We start from the raw sequence: 20,090 nt of genomic DNA, 5'->3' as shown, positions 1-20,090 counted from the left end.
AATGCAAAGCAAAACAAGATGGAGGGGAATGAAACTAATGATATTTGTCACAATGATATGACAGTTTTATTATTTCATTTTTAAATTCATTTTAAATTTTAGATTTTATCTAAAAACTTTAACTTTGGGATCGTCCATAAATTACGTAACGCAAAATTACACAATAAACAAAAAAAACAAAAATTAAAAGTTTTCCCTCTTGTGTTAATTTAAATAAATAGTCAAAATAAGAAATGAAGTTAAATGAAAATCGCCGCGTAAAAGAGCTTAATATCTCCTACTACTTCTGTTTTTAAAATATTCTTTGCGTTGCGTCGCTATTTCGTCGCAGCATTAACTGTTTAATGGTCTAACAAATTTTATTTCTTTTGATCTCACTTTTGGGAAAATAAGACATTTTTTTTTTAAATTTCCTTGCTGATCTTTAATATATTTATTTACTACATACATCAAATATATTAAATACCAACAAAAAAATTAATGCTATTAATATAATACAAAACCTTTTAGTTAATATATGTAATTTTTTATACACTATTTTATCTCAAATAATAAATTTTTTTATAAAACTGGATTTGAAAATTTTTTAAACGCAGTTTTGCAATTTTTACAATTATACAGAACATAATTAGGGGGTGAGGTCAGACTCTATAAAAAAATTGTTTTGAAGTGACACACACAAATATATAATATAATATGTTTATACAAGTTTCAGTAAGTTAGAATATTGCAAAAATAGCTAGTTCATTTTTAACCGTAACCGTTTGTAAAATGTTGAAGGTTTAAATAAAAACATGTAATATCAATTATACACGGGGTAAAACTGTTAAAACAATTTTTTTAAAGGTTCGAAAGTTTTTCAAGGTAACCTGCCTAGAATGTAGAGAAAAAGCGTTTAAACTAATTTAAAAATCTAATAAACAAACTAAATAGATTGTGGCAAAACATATTTTAAAAAACGATTTTTTTAAAGATAATTAGTAACTGATTTGTTATTGTAATCAGAATGTTTACCGCTTGTGAATACAGGACACACATAACTTCAATTGTTTCTGTAGTCACAATTTTGCGACAACGTTAAGACCATATTTTCACCATAAAATCGGAACCCCCAGATATCAAATATTCACCACTTAAACTAAATATTACTGTCTGACTTGCACTGTCGTGTCCTGAAACTGTCATTACTTCACCGTTGTTTATTGTGTAAATTCTGAGAGTACCATCGTTAGAAGCAGCAGCAATCACCAAGGCGTCTGGATCAAAAACTACTCTATTCATTGGATGGGGACCAAAATCACATGTTACAATAGTGGACATGCTGCGAACATCCCATAATTTCAATATACCATATGCATCACAAGATGCTATTTTGTCTCCCTACAATAATAATCATAAATTTACTATTATTACAATGAGAATTTAATTGGTATTGCAATAAGTATTGTACAACCATTAAAATAAAGAACAAATTAAAAATAGAATAAAGATTTGAATAAGGCAGATATTAGGATTCAATGCATTAATTTTGTTTTACTAGATGCATCATTTTATTAATAATATTAAAGTTATAAATGCAATAATATTAAAGTTATATATCCAATTTATATACTAACAGAATAAGAATGGAATAATTTATATACGAACGAATAGAAAACGAAATAGAATAATTTATATACAAAGGAATAAACTAACCTGTATATTAAAAGTGGCATAATTTATTGGATAAAGATGACCGTAAAATGTACTTTCACGCAATTTCGTTCGAAGATCCCATAAAGAAATAGTTTTATCAACAGAACTTGTACATAATATATTTGAAAAGGGTAAAAACTGAATACTGTTAACAGATTCAGTGTGACCACGTAGAGTGCTTCTGCATCGCACGCTAATCAAAATTAAAAATACATTTATTAGATTAGAGCAGAAAAAACTAATTTTACTGAGAACTATTCAATTTAAATTCTAAACTATCAGATATCACTTTAAAGTATTTTAGTTAGACTGATAGTTAGGTTATAAATTTTAAAGCAAAGATCTTGTTTTTAAAAAAGGATTTTTAAAAGTATTTTTACAATTTAAAAAAAAAAAAATTTCTACTATAGCCGAAATAACCCAAAAGTAACAGTCCGCAAAATTGTTTCACTGTCCACAGTTGTTTTTATATCTCACAAATTCTTGATATGCTAAAAATGAAACTCATATTTATCAATAAAAATAAAGCTATCAAATTACATAAACTTTTTATAAGATCATACCTTGAATATGTAGTGTCTATTTTGCTCCTTATTTAAAAACAGATATACCCTCAACTGAATCTGCTTAATGCAAAGCAAATATTCAATACTGTGAAAGATTTTTGAAAAAAAAAATTATCAGCACCTGAGTTTCAAATTTTACCGTATTACAATAAAAATGTTCAACTCAAGTCAAAGATTATGACTCTCAATGTGATTCAACGTAGTGGATCCCAAAATATTTTATCACGAATCTAACTATATATAAGGTTTCAAACAATGGAAGTTAGAAATCAATATGGAGCAGTAATAGATATAAAGGAACAAGATAATTTTAAAATTAATGTTAAGAAGTGGATACTGTCAAGATTGCTCGAATTTATTAGGTTCTTAGGTTAAAATTTGGCTCTAAGAGGTCACAAACAAGATTTCGACAATGAAGATCAAGCTGATACAATTTGAAATAGTTAAAACATTTTAGAACTAGATCATTTTTTAAATATATTCAAAAAATCAGCGTGATAATTTTTTTTTTTAAATCTTTCATGTCACTAACCATTCAAAATGATTTTATTGAAATTTTGGAAGATAAATTAAAAAAAAAAGTCACTGAACAAATAATAGAATCCAATTATATTTTAATGGTGTTTGACAGCACCTTCTGATATTTCCCATACGGATCAAAACAAATAAGTTTTACGTTACGTTAGGATTAATAAAAATTAAAAAAGCATTGTTAAATTCATTGACACAAAAGGGAAAAATATTCAGATTTAAATATAATACTAGACAAATTAGAAATTAATGGATTCTATAAGATATGCATATGATAATGCTGCCATGATGTCCTCATATTTATACATTCTCATATGTTCAGGTGGGCACCAAACAAATCAATAAAAACAGATTTGTTGCATGTACAAATCATTTGATGAATTTGCCGGGTGTGCATGCAGCTTCTGCTGCTGTTGACTCTGCTTTGTTTTTTTTCTTCCTTTTATCTTTTTTTCTTCCTTTCATCTGTTGGTTGGATCACAATCATTTTCTTTCTTGTGTTTTTTCTAATTGGGGTTTATCATCTATTTCCTTTTGAAACAAATGATAAACAGATTTACCTCCAAACAAAAGGATTGAATATTCAACAATGTAGATTCTTTAAAATTATTTTTTAACTAAGAATAAAGATAGACTAGTAAATAAATACGTTGTTAATCGAAAAGAAGTTATAATACAGAAACATTCATGGATCATTAATCTAGAAAAAACAAAAAAAGAGATGGCTGGAGAAGAATCACAGAATGCTAGATTGTTATATAAAAATGAGCTGAGAAAGCAAAAAGGTTATTGACAAAGTGATTTAATACGGAAGTGATCCTCATTATAAACATTAAAGATTATGTGATACAGTAAACGAGATAGATAGTTATAAAAAAACTACACATTTATCTAAATAAGCTTTTTGATAAATGCAGAGTTTTTTTTTACTTTTTTTGTCCTGCATAAATAATAAAATTATATATTATCTGATGTAGTAAATTAAAAATTTATTTAAATAAATATTAGAAAGCAATATACAATAATAATATAAAAACTTTTCAAATATATTCAGCTTAAGAACTTTCAACAATTGTCAAAATACCCCAATCTTTCAGTCTTAAAAAGAATAAACATAAATTACTTTTCCTAAAATGAGCCATGTGAGTAAGATAATTCTTTGTTAGATTAGTAACTTATCTTGCTTATTATAATTTGATCATGTAGCTAGTAAACAAACAACATGGCAACATAGTTACCAAACTACATCATTCCAAAAATAAAAATATTTTGCATGTTTTATAGAAAATAAATGTATTCACTAAATTTTTGAGTTTTGGCTTGTAAAATATTTCCTTACTTATGTTTGATAAAGCAAATATTTTTTAGTTTACCAAAATCTATGAAAGTGTGACTATAAAAATTATTCTGTTTACCAAGGTGACCATATTTTATACTAATTTCCACCAGAGAGTGACCATCAAAAATATTCTACATATATATATCAAATCTCATTGAGATTAATCTTGTTGAATATGATTTAACATTTAACAAATTTAATAATCAATTATTAAAAAATAATAAACCCTATAAAAAAAATGTTTTGTACAACTATTGTGAAACTATTTTTAAAATTATTTTTTAGGTAAAAAATAATTTCTTTCTTTTAAAAATTATTTTGCTTTATTAAATTGTATCTTTACTTAATTGTAATATTTTCATAACTATTTTAATTTTTTTTTAAATTTTGTTTTAAAATACAAAAAAAGTAAATATCATAAATAGACCTGTTCACATCCCATATCTTAGATGTTCCATCCATAGAGCATGAGGCCAAAAAATCTCCAGCAGAATGCCAACTGCAACCCCATACAACATCCTTGTGTTCATCAAATGATAAAACATATTTTTCAATAGAAAAATTCCATATTTTTATTGTTGTATCAGAAGATGTAGTAGCTAAATGACTTCCTCTAAATCATATAGATCTACTATTAGAATAATTATGTTGAATTAACTTACTTGATATTAAATCTACATTATGGCATACAGTTCAAATATGAAAAAACATAAACATTGAACTATGTAGATGTAAAAAATGAACATTCAATTTAGTACATGCTAAATTCATATTCATATTTCTTTCAGCTTTATTCTGTCAACAAAGTAACTAGAGAATTAGCAACCAACTGAGTCCCAATCTTAAATATGTTCAGCAAACTATTGTATTTTTCAATCAATTATTGGGTTTTATCAACCAATTAATAAGTTTTTTCAAACAATTATTGTGTAACTTGGTTTTACATTAAAACGAGCAGGGTTAATAAATAATTAATAAAAACCTGCAAACAAAATAAGTTAAAATATATGTAGTTTTTTATCTACTAATTTAAGAAAAACATATTCATATAAAATATAAACTCCTCTATAAGCTTAAGGCAATTTTTATTTTTGTTTTAACAATTTAAAGAAATAAAGTTACTAAAGTTGTATGTAGACAAAATCTTCTGCTGATTCATATTTTTGTAAAGCAATTCTTTTTCCAACTAGATAATTTCATCTTTTTTTGCTTTCCAGATCTTAACATAAACCAGTTTTTTAAGATAATTAAAATGATTAGGCAATTTTTTTTGTATATTTTGCAGTTTTTAGCTTTGATTACATAATTAATGTTTTTCTATTAGAAAAATGATGTCACTGTTTTAATGTTATGCCATTAGACATAACATTAAAACAATAACATTTAATTAGGCAAAATCTAAAAAGAAGTTTTAATGCATTGCTCTAAAAATAGATTTTGGTTAACTGCAAAGACCACCTGAGATGAAATACAAAAAGCTATTTTGACCAAAAAAAAAGGTGCCGTAAAAGCATTTTTTTTTTGCTTAAAGTTAGCATTTTGTCAATATGAGACGTTATAATGTAAGATAAAGATCTAATAATTTTTAGCATTTATTTTAGTTATTTAAAAAAAAAAAATTGAAAATTGTTTTCACATTAAACGTTCCAAATTATGTAACTTTAAAGTTTCAAATGCTGATGTGAAGGTTGCTGATTGAAGAGTGGAAGAATACAAATAAAAGAGTTTAAATACTAATAATAGAAATTTTGTAGATTATTTATAAAAAAAATTTAAAATTGTAAAAGGAGATTAATATCAATTCCAACATCGCAGCACCTGACAACATTGCAGCACCTAACAAGATTCTATTACGTTTTTAAATATTACGCTAAAGTAAGTTTGGTGTGCATTTAAAAAAGGTTCAGATATGATACCAGCTAGAAGGACGCTTTCAAAAAACTTTATAGAGAATCCTAGGAAAGAAGCATTTGCAAGATCAACCAAAAGATCTTTTAAATAAACCAAAAGTATTTGCTATTTTGATAATTTTTATGTTTGCTAATTATTAGAAATAGATGACTAACAGACTATTTGATTACTGAATTTCAAATAAGCAGTCAAATCAACTATTTTTTATTGAAAGTTACTGACTGATTGCATGTACAGGTTACCAATGCAAGGAGAAGAATTTAATGGAAACCATTAAAGCATCTTTTAAACAATGTTGAGCTTCAAAAATAACTATTTTCAAACTATGCGCTTAGAAAATTTACTTTCTTAAACTGGTCCAGGATAAATTTTTTTTTACAAAACCAATGCAACTAATAAATTTATAGATAAAATTGTTACCAAATTGTTGATTTGACGATATTTACTAAAGAACTGCACATTATTTACCTACACCTTAATAAAACCAAATAAAGCGTAATATGTTTTCATAATAACTATTTAATTTTTTAAATATTAATTGCAAATAAAAAAAAACTGTATGTATTTTTAGTCATGCATTTTTAATGTTCAGATTTTTATTTAACAACCATTCAAAATGACTCTATAAATATATATTTTTATATATAAATATATATTTATATATATAAATATATATTTATATATATAAATATATATTTATATATATAAATGTATATAAATATATATTTATATACATTAATGGCTATATGAAAGAAGTTTAAATTAAAAATTAAAAATTTTTTGTACAAAATTCAATCAATATTACAGGAGATAATTTATATTCTATAGTATAGTTATAAGCAACTGTTAAAAAACTTAAAAGTATGAGATATGACAAAGACTTTTTACAGACACATACAATGAACAGCAATGTAGTTAAATGTAATTATGTTATAACTATAATTAACTATAAATTGTCCTAAATTGTTAAGTGGAAACTACAGTATTTGTATACATAGGTTTATCAGATGATCAAAGTGCTTAAAATAAAACCACAAAAGTTTTTAGAGATTTAATCATAACATATAGCATTTATTGCTTTATGGGTCAATCATCCCTATTCTATTTAAAAATCTAACAAGAATTAAAACTTGCCCTACAAGGATAAGGATAACTGGGCAAATTTTAATATTTGAGACAGAATAGATGCTTGTTCTAATTAATAAAAAATTAAAAAGTTTTGTAATTTTTCATCATTAAATGTAAATTGTAACTGCAATAAAGAAAGAATACAACAATAAAGCAATAATTAGTTGCAATTAAAAAAAGATATAATATTCAGGTCATAATTATGAAATTAAACAAGCAATAATTAGGGAATTAGTAAAGAATACAAGAAAAATAATTAGGATAGAGAATTAAAAAAATTATTTACGAAAGAATAGAACAAAGTAGTGTTGAATTAATTCGACTGTCAATTAAATCAAAAAATATATTCTCTAAAGTTGATTAAAATCAACTAATACACTTTTGAAATCGACTAAAAGTCAATTTTTTTTTTTTAACAAATTGTAATAAAAATAATAAAGTAATTTATAGTCGCTTTCTATTTTTTAACACCATATTATTTAAATAGTAATGGAGCAAAACAATGAGTGAAGGCCAACGCGAAAATTTATTCCCAGACTTCAATGACTTCAGGACTGCCTTAAAAACTTGCTAAATATCAAAAAGTCTATATAATCATATTTACAATTAGACCATCCAATTTGAGTATACGAATACTTGATATTCGAATATATTTGCGTGTTTTTTTACTATTTGATATTCAAATATTTTCTCCAATATTTGAATAATTTCATAAATGTAAAGGCAGAGTAAGCTTTTAAAAAATTACTGTTAATTTCTCTTTTTGCAAACAAAAAAAAAATATTTCTCTTTTTGCAAACGGAAAAATTTTTTAGAATTTTTATATAACCTTGAAGCGGAAAACTTAAATTGCATTTTTGTATGGTTTTTATTTTGTGTGACATTATTTTTGTTTGCTTTTAGAAAACAGTCGTTTATTTAGATTGCTTAAAAATATAAATACATATTTATTCCATAAAAAAAAAATCTTAATAATAATCTTAATAATAATAATTTTTAATATTTTGTGAATAAATAAATATAATATACAATTAAATAAATATAATATAATATACAATTTGTGGTTGCATAATTTGAAGTGGTAAGTTAAAATTTTTTAGATTTTCTTAGATAATTCATCTCTGGTTTTTTTAGCCATGTCAAAAAAATCCAAGGTATGGGAGTTTTTTAAGAAAGACAGAAAAAAATATTGGTGAAGCCAAATGTGGTAGATGCAACACGAAAATAGGATGGAGAAGTTCAACTACTGCTATGATTAATCATTTGAAGCTACGACACAACATATTGATATCTAAATCGGTATCAAATGACAATGATGGAGAAAATAATATTCCTAAGAAAAAACAAAATACTGAAATAAGTAATATTTGGCCATTTGTAAAAAAAGAATCTTTAAATGAAATATTGTCAAAAGTCGCAGCTTTTGATGGAATGGCTATCACAGCAATGAGTAAATCCCAAGCTATAGCTGGTTACGTGCAACAAAAAGGTTATAAAATGCCGAAAAGTCCGACAACTATTTCAAAATGCATCAATAGCTTTTATAAAGAAAAATGTGTTGAACTGTGGGAAAAATTTGAAAAATTAAAAACAGCAAATCGTAAATTTGCTATTACTGTGGATGAATGGACAGATTGTACTATTTTAGGTTATGTAAACATAACAGCTCATGTGATTGGAATAGACTCAAATACAATTGAATGCTATGTTCTGGGTTTAACGGAAATAATTAAGCAGGCAAATGCAGAAACAATTAAACATTTGGTTGAAGCTAAGTTAGCAGACTTTGGGATTTTCTTAAAAAATGATGTTATTGCATCTACTAACGATGCAGCAGCCGTAATGAAAAAATATGGCTATATATTAGGTGTTTTAAATCAACTTTGCCATAATCACGCGCTTCATTAAGCCGCGATGGATTGTTTTTATATGCCAAAAAATTCTATTCGCAATGAAGTGTTTGACGATACCGAAGATTTTGTTGATGAAGATGTAGAAGAAGATTCCACAGAAGATCAGTGCTCTGATTACAATTTGGTGTTTATTGAGGAAGATGAATATGATATGACGTTAGATTTTGATCAAATTATTAACAGGTTAAGAGGTGTTATAAGAATGTTTAAAAAATCGGCTACAAAGCATTCTATTTTGCAACAAAATATAGCTCAAAAAATGGGGAAAAAACTCAAGTTAAAATTAGACATAAAAACACGATGGAATTCTTTGAGTGTAATGATTCAACGATTTTTAATTCTATCAGAATGTGTTAACAAATCCTTTGTCGAATTGAATATTGATCCAATTCCAGAAAATGATAATTTTGCGCTACAAAACCTTGTTGATGTTCTGGCACCAGTTGAAACTGTCGTTACTGAATTAAGTAAAAATGATGCAAATCTCATAACTGCTGAAGGAGTTTACAAATTTTTGTTTGAAAAGTTGCAACCAATGCAAACTAATATAGCAAAAAAACTGATACATGCGATCAAAATAAGGATGGATGAAAGAAGAGATCCAGTTTTAATGACATTGATCATTTATCTGCAGAGTGGAAATATACCAAGTTCTAACACTCATTTTAAATATTCATCAAAAAATGCAGCAATATTATTCGCTGTTAAAGTTATGGAACAAATATATCCACAAATTTTTGAAGAGCAAATTAATAATGATTCTACCTCATCTGATGCAGATGACTAATTAATATAAATTAATAGAATTAACATCACCAGTTGCAGTCGGATTGCAAAAAGAACTGCAAAATGCAATAAGTTCTATTACAGAACCAAAAAACTGTCACGTTAGCAATCGCAGCGAAATTGATAAATATATTGAATTGAAGAAAGAATTTCGTCAATTGGATTCTTTTAAAAAACGGTCGACAACGGTCACAAATTTTTGAAGACCAAATTAATAATGATTCTACCTCATCTGATGCAGATGACTAATTAATATAAGTTAATAGAATTAACATCACCAGTTGCAGTCGGATTGCAAAAAGAACTGCAAAATGCAATAAGTTCTATTATAGAACCAAAAAACTGTCACGTTAGCAATCGCAGCGAAATTGATAAATATATTGAATTGAAGAAAGAATTTCGTCAATTGGATTCTTTTAAAAAACGGTCGACAACGCTGGACGTTTTGTATAACGCTTTAATAACAATACGCCCTACCTCAACAGCTTCTGAAAGAGTATTCTCAACAGCAGGTGCAATTAAAACGAAAAGAAGAACAAGTCTAAATTTCGAAACATTCAATTCTCTTTTATTTTTAAAATATATGTTTTTAGAAAAAAAATAATACATATATAAAATAATAAAATCATTCAAAATAAAATATAAAACACTTTTTTAATTAGATTATTATTATTTTTTATTTTTTTAATATGTCTTTTAACTTTTTGATAAATTATTCGAGTATTCGATTACTCGAATATTTTCAGATTTTTCTATTTGATATTCGAATAGTTAAAAAGCTCGAATAGTTGGATGGTCTATTTACAATGTGTATAGATAAAATTTAGACTTTAGAGCTTCAAAACTTAATTTTGTCCCAGGGCCGTAAACTGGCCTGTATGAAATAAAAATCACAAGCATTAAATAAACAAAAGAAAAAAATATTAATGAAATACATAACCGAATGTTTAATGCCGAAAAGCGGAATTAAAAATGGCAGACGTGTTTGTAAAGTTTTAATCATTGATATAATAATATTTGAATAAATAAAGAATTTTTATAATTTGGAAGCTTAAAATCCATTCATTCAAAAGTCGGATTTTATTTTCATCAAAACTTGAAATTCATAACTTCAAAACTTGAAATTCTGAACTTTAAAACTTGGAATTCAATCATTTAAAAGTTGGAAACTAGAGAAGATTACTTGGGTGATAAATCCAATTTATTGAATGAAAAGATCTAATCAGATAAGCAGAAAAGAAGCATGAACTAGTAGAGAAACTAAAGTATCAAGAAAATATCAAGAAGATTCTTTTTTTTTTTTTTTTTCTTTCTTTCTTGCTATCTCTGAGTATTTGTTATTTGAGACCATTTGTTTTTTGAAAGTGTTAGCTTGTTTACTAATTTTTTATTTCAATTTTCATTTATTTTTAACTTTTTAACTACTTAATTACTTATTGTACTGGATTATTATAAGTGTATTTATATTTAGTGTACTATCTTTATATTCATTTATCATACTACTTCCATGATATCTTGGTATGTATATTGGCATGATATTGTTGCTTATATGCTAAAATTACTCGTTTTTCCTTTTTAAAGTACTTTTTATTGCTATTTTTTTTATTATAGTTATTGCTATATACTTTTTGGTACTTTTTATTATAATTGTTGTTGTATTTAGTACTTTTTGTTGTATTTGTTGTATTACTTGTATTACTTGCTTTGTTGTATTGTTGTATTATTATTTTGCTGTATTTGTACATAGTTGATAAGGTTTTATGTTATGTATTATAGCTACTGTATTATTATCTCTTATCTCCTTGAGTTTATAATTATTCATTACTGTTTACAAACTATATTTCATCTAACAAACTCCATTTTTTTCTAAGATCATAAATTACTAAATATAACCAAATTGTTTTAAAATCATAATACCTCGCTATGCCATCTAATACTATTCAATTTGGATCTCGTTCTGACCTTAAGCTTGACCAAACATTATCACACAAGAATCATAATTTACAATATTCTCTTGACACTACATCAAGTCCACAAAATTCAACTTCAGATCTAAATAATCCTCAAGATTCAATTAATTGTAAATACTATGACACCATAGATTTCAATAAAAAAGTTAATCCTAATTCAGATCTTTATATTCATCTCAACATTGCTTCTTTACCATATCACATTGATGATCTCTGCAGCTTTATTAGCACTCTTAATACATTACCTTTGGCAATAGGTATTACTGAGTCAAATTTATATGTAAATGATTCAAATATAACAAGCATATCTATAAATGGTTTTAGCATTGAGCATTGTCCCACTGAGGCTAAAAAAGGGGGTGCTCTTCTATATCTAAACTCTAATTTAAACTACATAGTTCGCAACGACCTAAAGATCTACTCTTTCAAATATCTTGAATCCATTTTTGTTGAAATTATAAAGCCTCACTTAAAAAATATAATAATTGGCTGCATATATCGACATCCGTCTATGAATCAAGACGATTTCACTAATAATTATTTAACTCCTCTATTAGATAAGCTAAATATTGAAAAAAAAAGTATTTTACTTATGGGGGATTTTAATATGGATATACTAAAATATAATGAATTAAATCCTATATCTAGCTACCTTGACTCGCTTATTTCTTTTTCACTACATCCTGTTATTACTCTACCGACACGCATAACAGCTCAATCACAAACACTTATTGATAACATCTTTATAAACTTTAATTCACCTGACCAAATCTCTGGCAATCTTACTATTTCAATATCTGATCATATGGCTCAATTTATCTGCATTCCAAGAAAAACTAATCACCCTAAAAAAAGTGTATTTTACAGGCGATGCTTCAAGAACTTTAACAAAAATATATTTATTGAAGATGTTTCCAACATTAACTGGGCCCTTTATATTAAAAAAGATGATGATGTAAATCAATCTATCAGTTTTCTTTTAAAGACATTTGAAAAAATATTAGACCAACATGCTCCATACAAAAAACTAACAAAGCAGCAAATTAAACTTAAATCAAAACCATGGATCACCAATGGCATACTTAAATCTATTTCTATTAAAAATAAACTATATAAAAAACACACAAAATGTAAAGATATTAGTACTAAAAATGAGCTGTTTTCTAAATTTAAGTTTTATAGAAACAGAATCAGCAATCTACTAAAAAGTAGTAAAAAATCTTATTACACAACCTATTTTAGTAAAAACTTAAACAATATTAAAAATACTTGGAAAGGGATAAAAGAAATCATTAATATAAAACCTTCCTACTATAGTTCAACTCTCAAACTTAAATTGAAAGAAAATATTATAACAGATCCAACTACTGTATCAAATATATTAAACAACTTTTTTGTTACTATCCAAAACAAACTTCAAAACAAAAACATACCTTCAACATCCAAATTTACTGACTATTTCAACTCTCCAAATTCTAATACATTCTTTATTGATCCTGTCACAGAGAAGGAAATCTCTGGTCTTATTAAAACCACTCTTAAAACTGGAAAAAGCTTTGGTCCTAATAGCCTTCCTACATTCCTTCTTAAACTTATTCCAGACATAATTTCTAAACCTCTCAGTATTATTATAAATAACTCATTTCAAAACGGTTTATTCCCAGATGCTTTCAAAGTTGCTAAAGTCATTCCAATATTTAAGAAAGGTTCTATAATGGATATGTCTAACTACCGACCTATCTCTCTTCTTTCAAACCTAAGCAAACTCTTCGAAAAAGCTATGCATAAGAGGCTCTATGCATTTTTGAATAAATTTAAATGCCTTTACAAACACCAGTATGGGTTTCGTGCTAATCATTCCACGACTCACTCACTTATTAAAATTACTGAGTCAATTAGAAAAGCTCTTGATAATAAAACTTTTGCATGCGGTGTCTTTGTAGATCTGCAGAAAGCTTTTGATACAGTAGATCATTCTATCCTACTCAAGAAATTAGAATATTATGGAATCAGAGGAATACCTCTTAAATGGTTTACCTCCTATCTTCACAACAGATCTCAGTTTGTCTCAGTCGGTGACTCAAAATCTACTCAAATAAAATGTTCCAACGGTGTTCCTCAAGGCTCAGTATTAGGACCACTACTTTTTCTTCTCTATATTAATGACCTCAATAACTCAATTAAGTATGCAACTCCTTACCACTTTGCTGATGATACTAACTTGCTCATTATCAACAAATCTTTAAAAAAAATTAACAAATACATTAATCATGATCTTGCCAATTTAATTCAGTGGCTTCGCTCAAATAAGCTTTCCCTCAACTGTAACAAAACTGAACTGGTCATATTCAAATCTAAAAAAACAAAAATCAATAAAAATTTAAACTTTAGATTAAGTGGCCAGAAAATCACTCCTGTAAACTCAATCAAATATCTTGGAATTATAATTGATTCCAACCTATCGTTTGTATCCCACCTCAAAGACTTAGCCTTAAAATTGAGCAGATCAAATGGAATGCTGGCTAAAGTTCGCCATTATGTCAATCTGAAAGCATTGTTAAACATATATCATGCCATTTTTGGCTCGCATATACGATATGCTTGTCAAATATGGGGACAATCTCAACAGCAAGAAGTTTTAAGGATATCTCATCTTCAAAACAAAGCTTTAAAAATAATACATTTTCAGAATTACAAATCCAATCCTAATGTGCTTTATCTTACTTCTAAGATCCTTAAACTATGCGACCTTGTTCAATTCTTGAATTGCCAGTTTGTCTGGAACCACCAACACAAAAACCTACCTCTTTCCTTCAACAATTTCTTCCCAAAAAATGCAAATAACCGATACTATCTTTGATCAACTGATAATCTCAATCTTGCAGTCTTAAATCATCGTTCTGTTACTTATGGATATAAGTCCATAAAAAACCAAAGTATAAAATCTTGGAATAACCTTCCCTATGACCTGAAAGCTCTCCATTCAATTTATGTTTTTAAGAGTAAGCTATTCCATTCCTTCCTAATCAAATACAGTTTATAAATCCAAAGATATGCGTATCTATGTATAAGTGTTTGTGATAAGCGCATGTGAATAAGTGTGAGTGTATATGTATGTATTTATATATGTATACATGGATGTTTATGTGTGTATGTGTATGTTTGTATATATTTATATGTGTATATATATGTGTGCGTGTGTATGTAAGTATATATATTTATATATATATTTGTGTGTGTATGTGTATATATATATATGTATATGTGTATATATGTATATATATGTATATATATATATGTATATGTGTATATATGTATATATGTATGTGTGTATGTATATATATGTGTGTGTGTGTGTGTGTGTGTGTGTGTGTATATATATGTGTATGTGTATGTATATATATGTATATGTGTATGTATGTGTGTATATATGTGTGTTTATATATGTGTCTATATATGTGTGTATGTAACATAATGTGTGTATGAACATAATTTTATATTCTGATATTTTCATAATTACTGTCGTGTAAGGTTTTTATATAACCAACTTTATTAATATATTTGATTATCTATTTGAGTTTATAAATCACAGTATAGTATAAATCACATTAACAAAATATGATAATAATATAAATCACATTAATAAAAGGTGTATGTGTGTGACTAATACTAAATGACTATTATTCTTTTTATGATTATTGTAATTATTTTTATTGTTGTCATTTTATTTTTATTATTATCATTATACTTTTATCATTGTATTGTTATTATTGTTACTACTACCACTCTTATTATTATCATTATTAGTATTTTGCTCCTTTAACTTTTAATGTTTGCTTTGTTACAGCTGTGGACGATTATTACTATTAGCATTAACAATATATTTAGTAGCTTTTATTTACAAGGTTTTTACTTAAGATTAGTACATGTACTATTTGTAAACTTCCGTGAATGTAACAACTATTTCAGAATATATGAATTGATTTAATTAGATATAAATAATGCTAATAAATATAATGCAATGAACTAGATAAAACTTTAAGAAAGTAAACAAAAAACTAGGTAATAGTTATAATAGTAAATGTTATTGTTATTAAATGAAGAAACAAAAATTAAAAATTGAAAAGTTAAATCGATTAAAAAGTTAAATAAAAAAAATATAAAGAATTTAACTTCATACTTGACTTAATTGACTTTTAATTGATTAGTAGGAAGTCCATAGTCGATTAAATCGAGTATTCAATTTTTCAGTCAACTAATTTTAACTTTTGACTAATCGACTTTTAGTTAATTTAGTTAAATTATGCAATAATTAGCAAAGACTTTCGTTATAAAAGAGTTTTTCTTGTTTTGTTACAAAATTCTTTAACCTCGCATAAAGATCACAATAATAAGTCTCTTTCCTTATCTAACATAATTTGTATACTTTAACAAATAAAATTGAAATTGATCATGGAAATTGACAAGGAAAATGAAGTGTGATACACATATTAGCCAAGAAGAGCATGTAGAAAAAAATTAAAGAGAATTTAATAATAAATAATAATAATAATAAAGAAAGTATAAAAAAATACACACAGTATGTATTAATCGCCACATTGTATACTTATGCGCATAGAAAATCAGCATATTTATAATAAACCATCAACTATTTTAACAACTATTTTAAAGAATTCACACGAAAAAACTTACTGTGGGTTGAAATCACAATGAGAAATCCATCCTGAATGACCAATACCAGTTCGTATATTTTCACCACTGTGAAAAAAAAAAAAAAAAAGTAATAAAAAAGAAAAAAGGAAAAAAAAGAACACAATTTGTTAGCTACAAGTTCAAAACTAAAGTGAATATTTTAAAAACATTTTCTATAAGTATGAAGATTTTAAATAATCATATGGCAATCTTATAAACACTGACTCTGGAATCAACCATAACTTCCAAGTTTGATCATCACTTACTGTTGCTAAAATCTGCTTATGAGGATGAAGAGAGATTCTAAAAATTAATTAAATGGTAAAATTTAAATTAATTTAAAAAATATATATGTCTAGGGAAAAAAATAAATATAACTAATAACAGTACTTTGTGTGTCTAACAAATAAAAAAAAGAGGAAAAAAATAACTAGGAAATGAAAAAATTAAAAATTTACCCACTCACTGCCAATGAATGAGCTTTAAAGCTATTAATAAGATGGAATTCAACAGTCTTTCTTGATTGTAAACATTCACTTGACTTATTTGATAGCAATGGACTGAAACCTTTATCTGAAGGCCAATCAGAATCCTTAAAAAAATAGTTATTGCTATTTTTTAATATAACAGTTTTTTATTTTAATTTATCCTACAAATTATTTGCACCTGTCAAACAGGACAGACAACTATTTATTAATAGTTTCCTAATATATTTCTATTAGTGTATTTTTCTTAATGCATTTTTAACCTATTTACAAGATCCGTTTACTTATGTTTAACAGCCCTAAACTTATTAAATAACTTTTTTTTTAATTTGAATTTTACCATTGCTAAAAAAGTTTAAATAACATCTTTTTCACTTAATTCACTATAATCCAGATATCATTTTTTTTTTTTTTTTTATAAATTTCCATCAATAATTTGAAAAAATTAAAACAATTTTTTAATACAATTAGAGTTATAAAACCTTATTATAACAATATGTGACAAAATAATTTGTTAATAACAATATGATATGACGATCAAATCTTATTAATAACAATATGATATAATAATAAAATCTTATTAATAACAACACGATATAACAACAAACCATGGTTAACAATAAAAAATTACTATTATTGACAAGATTTCTTTGCTAATAAAAATATCCTATCAATAACAAGATAACAATGAAGCTTTCTTAATAATAATTTATTATATTAGGAATTTTTCATCCATAGAATCTTATCTCTTGCCAAATTTAACAGACTTTAAAAAATTTTGCAAGTTTGTGAGACTAATTTATTTTGTTTAAAAAAATTTTCCACTGTTTTACCTTCAGATCTTAGAGTTAAAGGTTATTATTCTTTGATTTGCAAATACTCCAATGGTCATATCATTGACTGTATACTTACATACCTATTCACCTATTCATCATGAAATCAGGTCCTAATCTTCTGATTATTCTTTTATGCTCTTTTTTCTAGCATCAGTTCACTCAATCATCTTCATCTATGTTCATTATCATTCTTCTTAAAATCTTTTTGTTTTTATTTCTGATCAAATTGACCAAGCTCTTCTTCTTTATTCACCTGTCAATATTGATGTTTTTGGTGACAATAATATCTCATCATAAAGAATAGCTCTAGATGACTCTCTGACCTAGCTGGAACTAAAGTTCAAAACCTTTGTTTTTCTCAATTTCTTACCCAGCTAACCTTTTGACATGCTTTCAGACAAACCTAACCATATACATTAAATCCTTGATTTATGTTTGATCTGGGATCCTAGCTTGCGCTTAGTTTCTCCTTTAGGTGATTCAGATTATAATATGGTCTCATTTAAATTTTTATCTTGCACTTCTTCTTAATTACCTTAATTATAACTCCCTTAAAGGTGTCTGGGACTTCTTTTGAAATTTTCTAAGCTGGCCCTTTGGGTCTTTCTGCTGAAAATTCCTACTCATGCCATTTCCTTAATTCAGTCAAACATAAAAGTGTTTTTCCTTTTATTTATCTTATGAATCTAATGACCACATTCTCTATGACATCACAAAGAAACAGATTAATTAACTATAAGACATTCTGATCACCAGGGTGGAGTGAAAACAACTTTTTAGAATTTCTGTTATTTTCCATGATTTCTATATTAATTATAAGAAAACTAAAAAAAATGAGTTAAGATAAGCAAATTTGGAAAAAAATTACCCCCTGCAGCAACATTTGGCCAACATTTGAAATTTGTTATTCCAAATAGTCATTTGTAGTATGCTTTCAAACACATTATTTCGAGTCTATTAATAGGTTAACTTATAGGAGTTTTGAAACTTATTAGGTGCATGGGGTGCACTCAGGGGTCAAAATAGGAGCCAGACATCGCCGCCCCTTGGATCATTCTTAAGACTTGCTAGAAAAGGGCAACAAATCATTGTTCATTTTTTCAGTAAAAATGAACAATGGTTAGTTGCCCCCCTTTAACAGATCTCAAAAACAATTTAAGAGGCTCTGATGTATGACACTTATTTCGACTCCTGTTTACTATATAAAATTAATGTACAAAGAGCAAAATTTTGTAACAAAACTTCATCACAAGACACCATTTCATCACAAGACACCTTCAAATTTGGTCAAGTCTGGTATCTATCAAGTCTGGTATCTTTCCTTGATTTGTTATTGTATCAGTCTACTGATGCAATAACGAATTGAGGCTTGATATATCATTTTTAGACTGTCAATCCTTGTACACACCACACTTTGGGATGTGTACAAGGATTGATAGTCAAGCTTCTTGCAAGTTTGCTAGACTTTTTTTGAACAAATGGTATCCTCTGAATTTTCAGCCGATTTGGTCACAATCTTTTCAATAAAGTCACATTTTCGCTGACCCCAAAGGCTTTGTTCAGTAGTTCTGCCTGGTTATTTTTCATTAGCATTCATATCTATAAATTATAGCTTTTGAATAGCCCTCCTTCTTGAAATGGTTCCAACCAATATGTTTTCCACCTTCAAGCTTTTTTTGATAAAAATTGTACTCACTACAATCTAGGGCTTGCTGATTTTGTTTGCTTGTTGATTTAACATTTTAAATTGTTTTCTAAACAAAAAATAATCAGGCAACTTATATACGAGTTAAGAGAGGAAAGATAGAGCTTTAATTTGATACCAAAGACTAATAATTTTATCAAACTCACTAATTAATTATCCCTAATTAAAACTAGTCTCAAATTTAAAGGACCAGGTGTTACCTGGCCAAATGCAGCAGCGAGATACCATGATTCTTCTATTGTGCAAGTTTCATTGGACTTTCCAATAGAGCTTAAGTAGTATCTTTTATGAGATACAACTCAGGCACTATTATTATACTTCTATCTGAACATGGTTCTCTTATTATTAGAAAATTTGAGTGTTCTCTTTTGCTAACAAGTACAACCCCTTTATTTAGACTTCACTAATTTTCAGGTTATCCATGGTTTTCATGCGCTCATGCCTCAACTTGCTCAGGTAAACAACTTGTGTTTTGTCATCATGTGAAATAATGTTAATATCCTCAAGTACAACTGAAGGAATAGGCACAGCAG

The 20,090-nt window shown here is 26.7% G+C and overlaps 1 protein-coding gene across 4 annotated transcripts in view; it reads right to left on the bottom strand.

Annotated features, from left to right (window-relative positions):
* LOC101241344 (sperm-associated antigen 16 protein) overlaps window positions 1-20,090 on the bottom strand; it is a 33,317-nt gene that overhangs the window by 208 nt on the left and 13,019 nt on the right. For 2 of the 4 annotated variants that reach the window (XM_065809060.1, XM_065809061.1), the window contains exons 13-18: window positions 16,990-17,123; window positions 16,757-16,834; window positions 16,532-16,597; window positions 4,559-4,744; window positions 1,696-1,888; window positions 663-1,380 (exon numbers count right to left, since the gene is read on the bottom strand). In XM_065809060.1, coding sequence (XP_065665132.1) covers window positions 1,078-1,380; window positions 1,696-1,888; window positions 4,559-4,744; window positions 16,532-16,597; window positions 16,757-16,834; window positions 16,990-17,123 — 960 coding nt within the window. In that variant the 3' untranslated portion in view covers window positions 663-1,077. Of the gene's footprint in view, window positions 1-662; window positions 1,381-1,695; window positions 1,889-4,558; window positions 4,745-16,531; window positions 16,598-16,756; window positions 16,835-16,989; window positions 17,124-20,090 lie in introns of those variants that run through there. The other 2 variants (XR_010641534.1, XM_065809062.1) reach the window with 2 other exon arrangements.

This window comes from Hydra vulgaris, chromosome 11 (genome assembly GCF_038396675.1).
Source record: "Hydra vulgaris chromosome 11, alternate assembly HydraT2T_AEP".
NCBI classification, from domain to species: domain Eukaryota; kingdom Metazoa; phylum Cnidaria; class Hydrozoa; order Anthoathecata; family Hydridae; genus Hydra; species Hydra vulgaris.
This window is presented reverse-complemented; position numbering and strand designations above follow the sequence as displayed.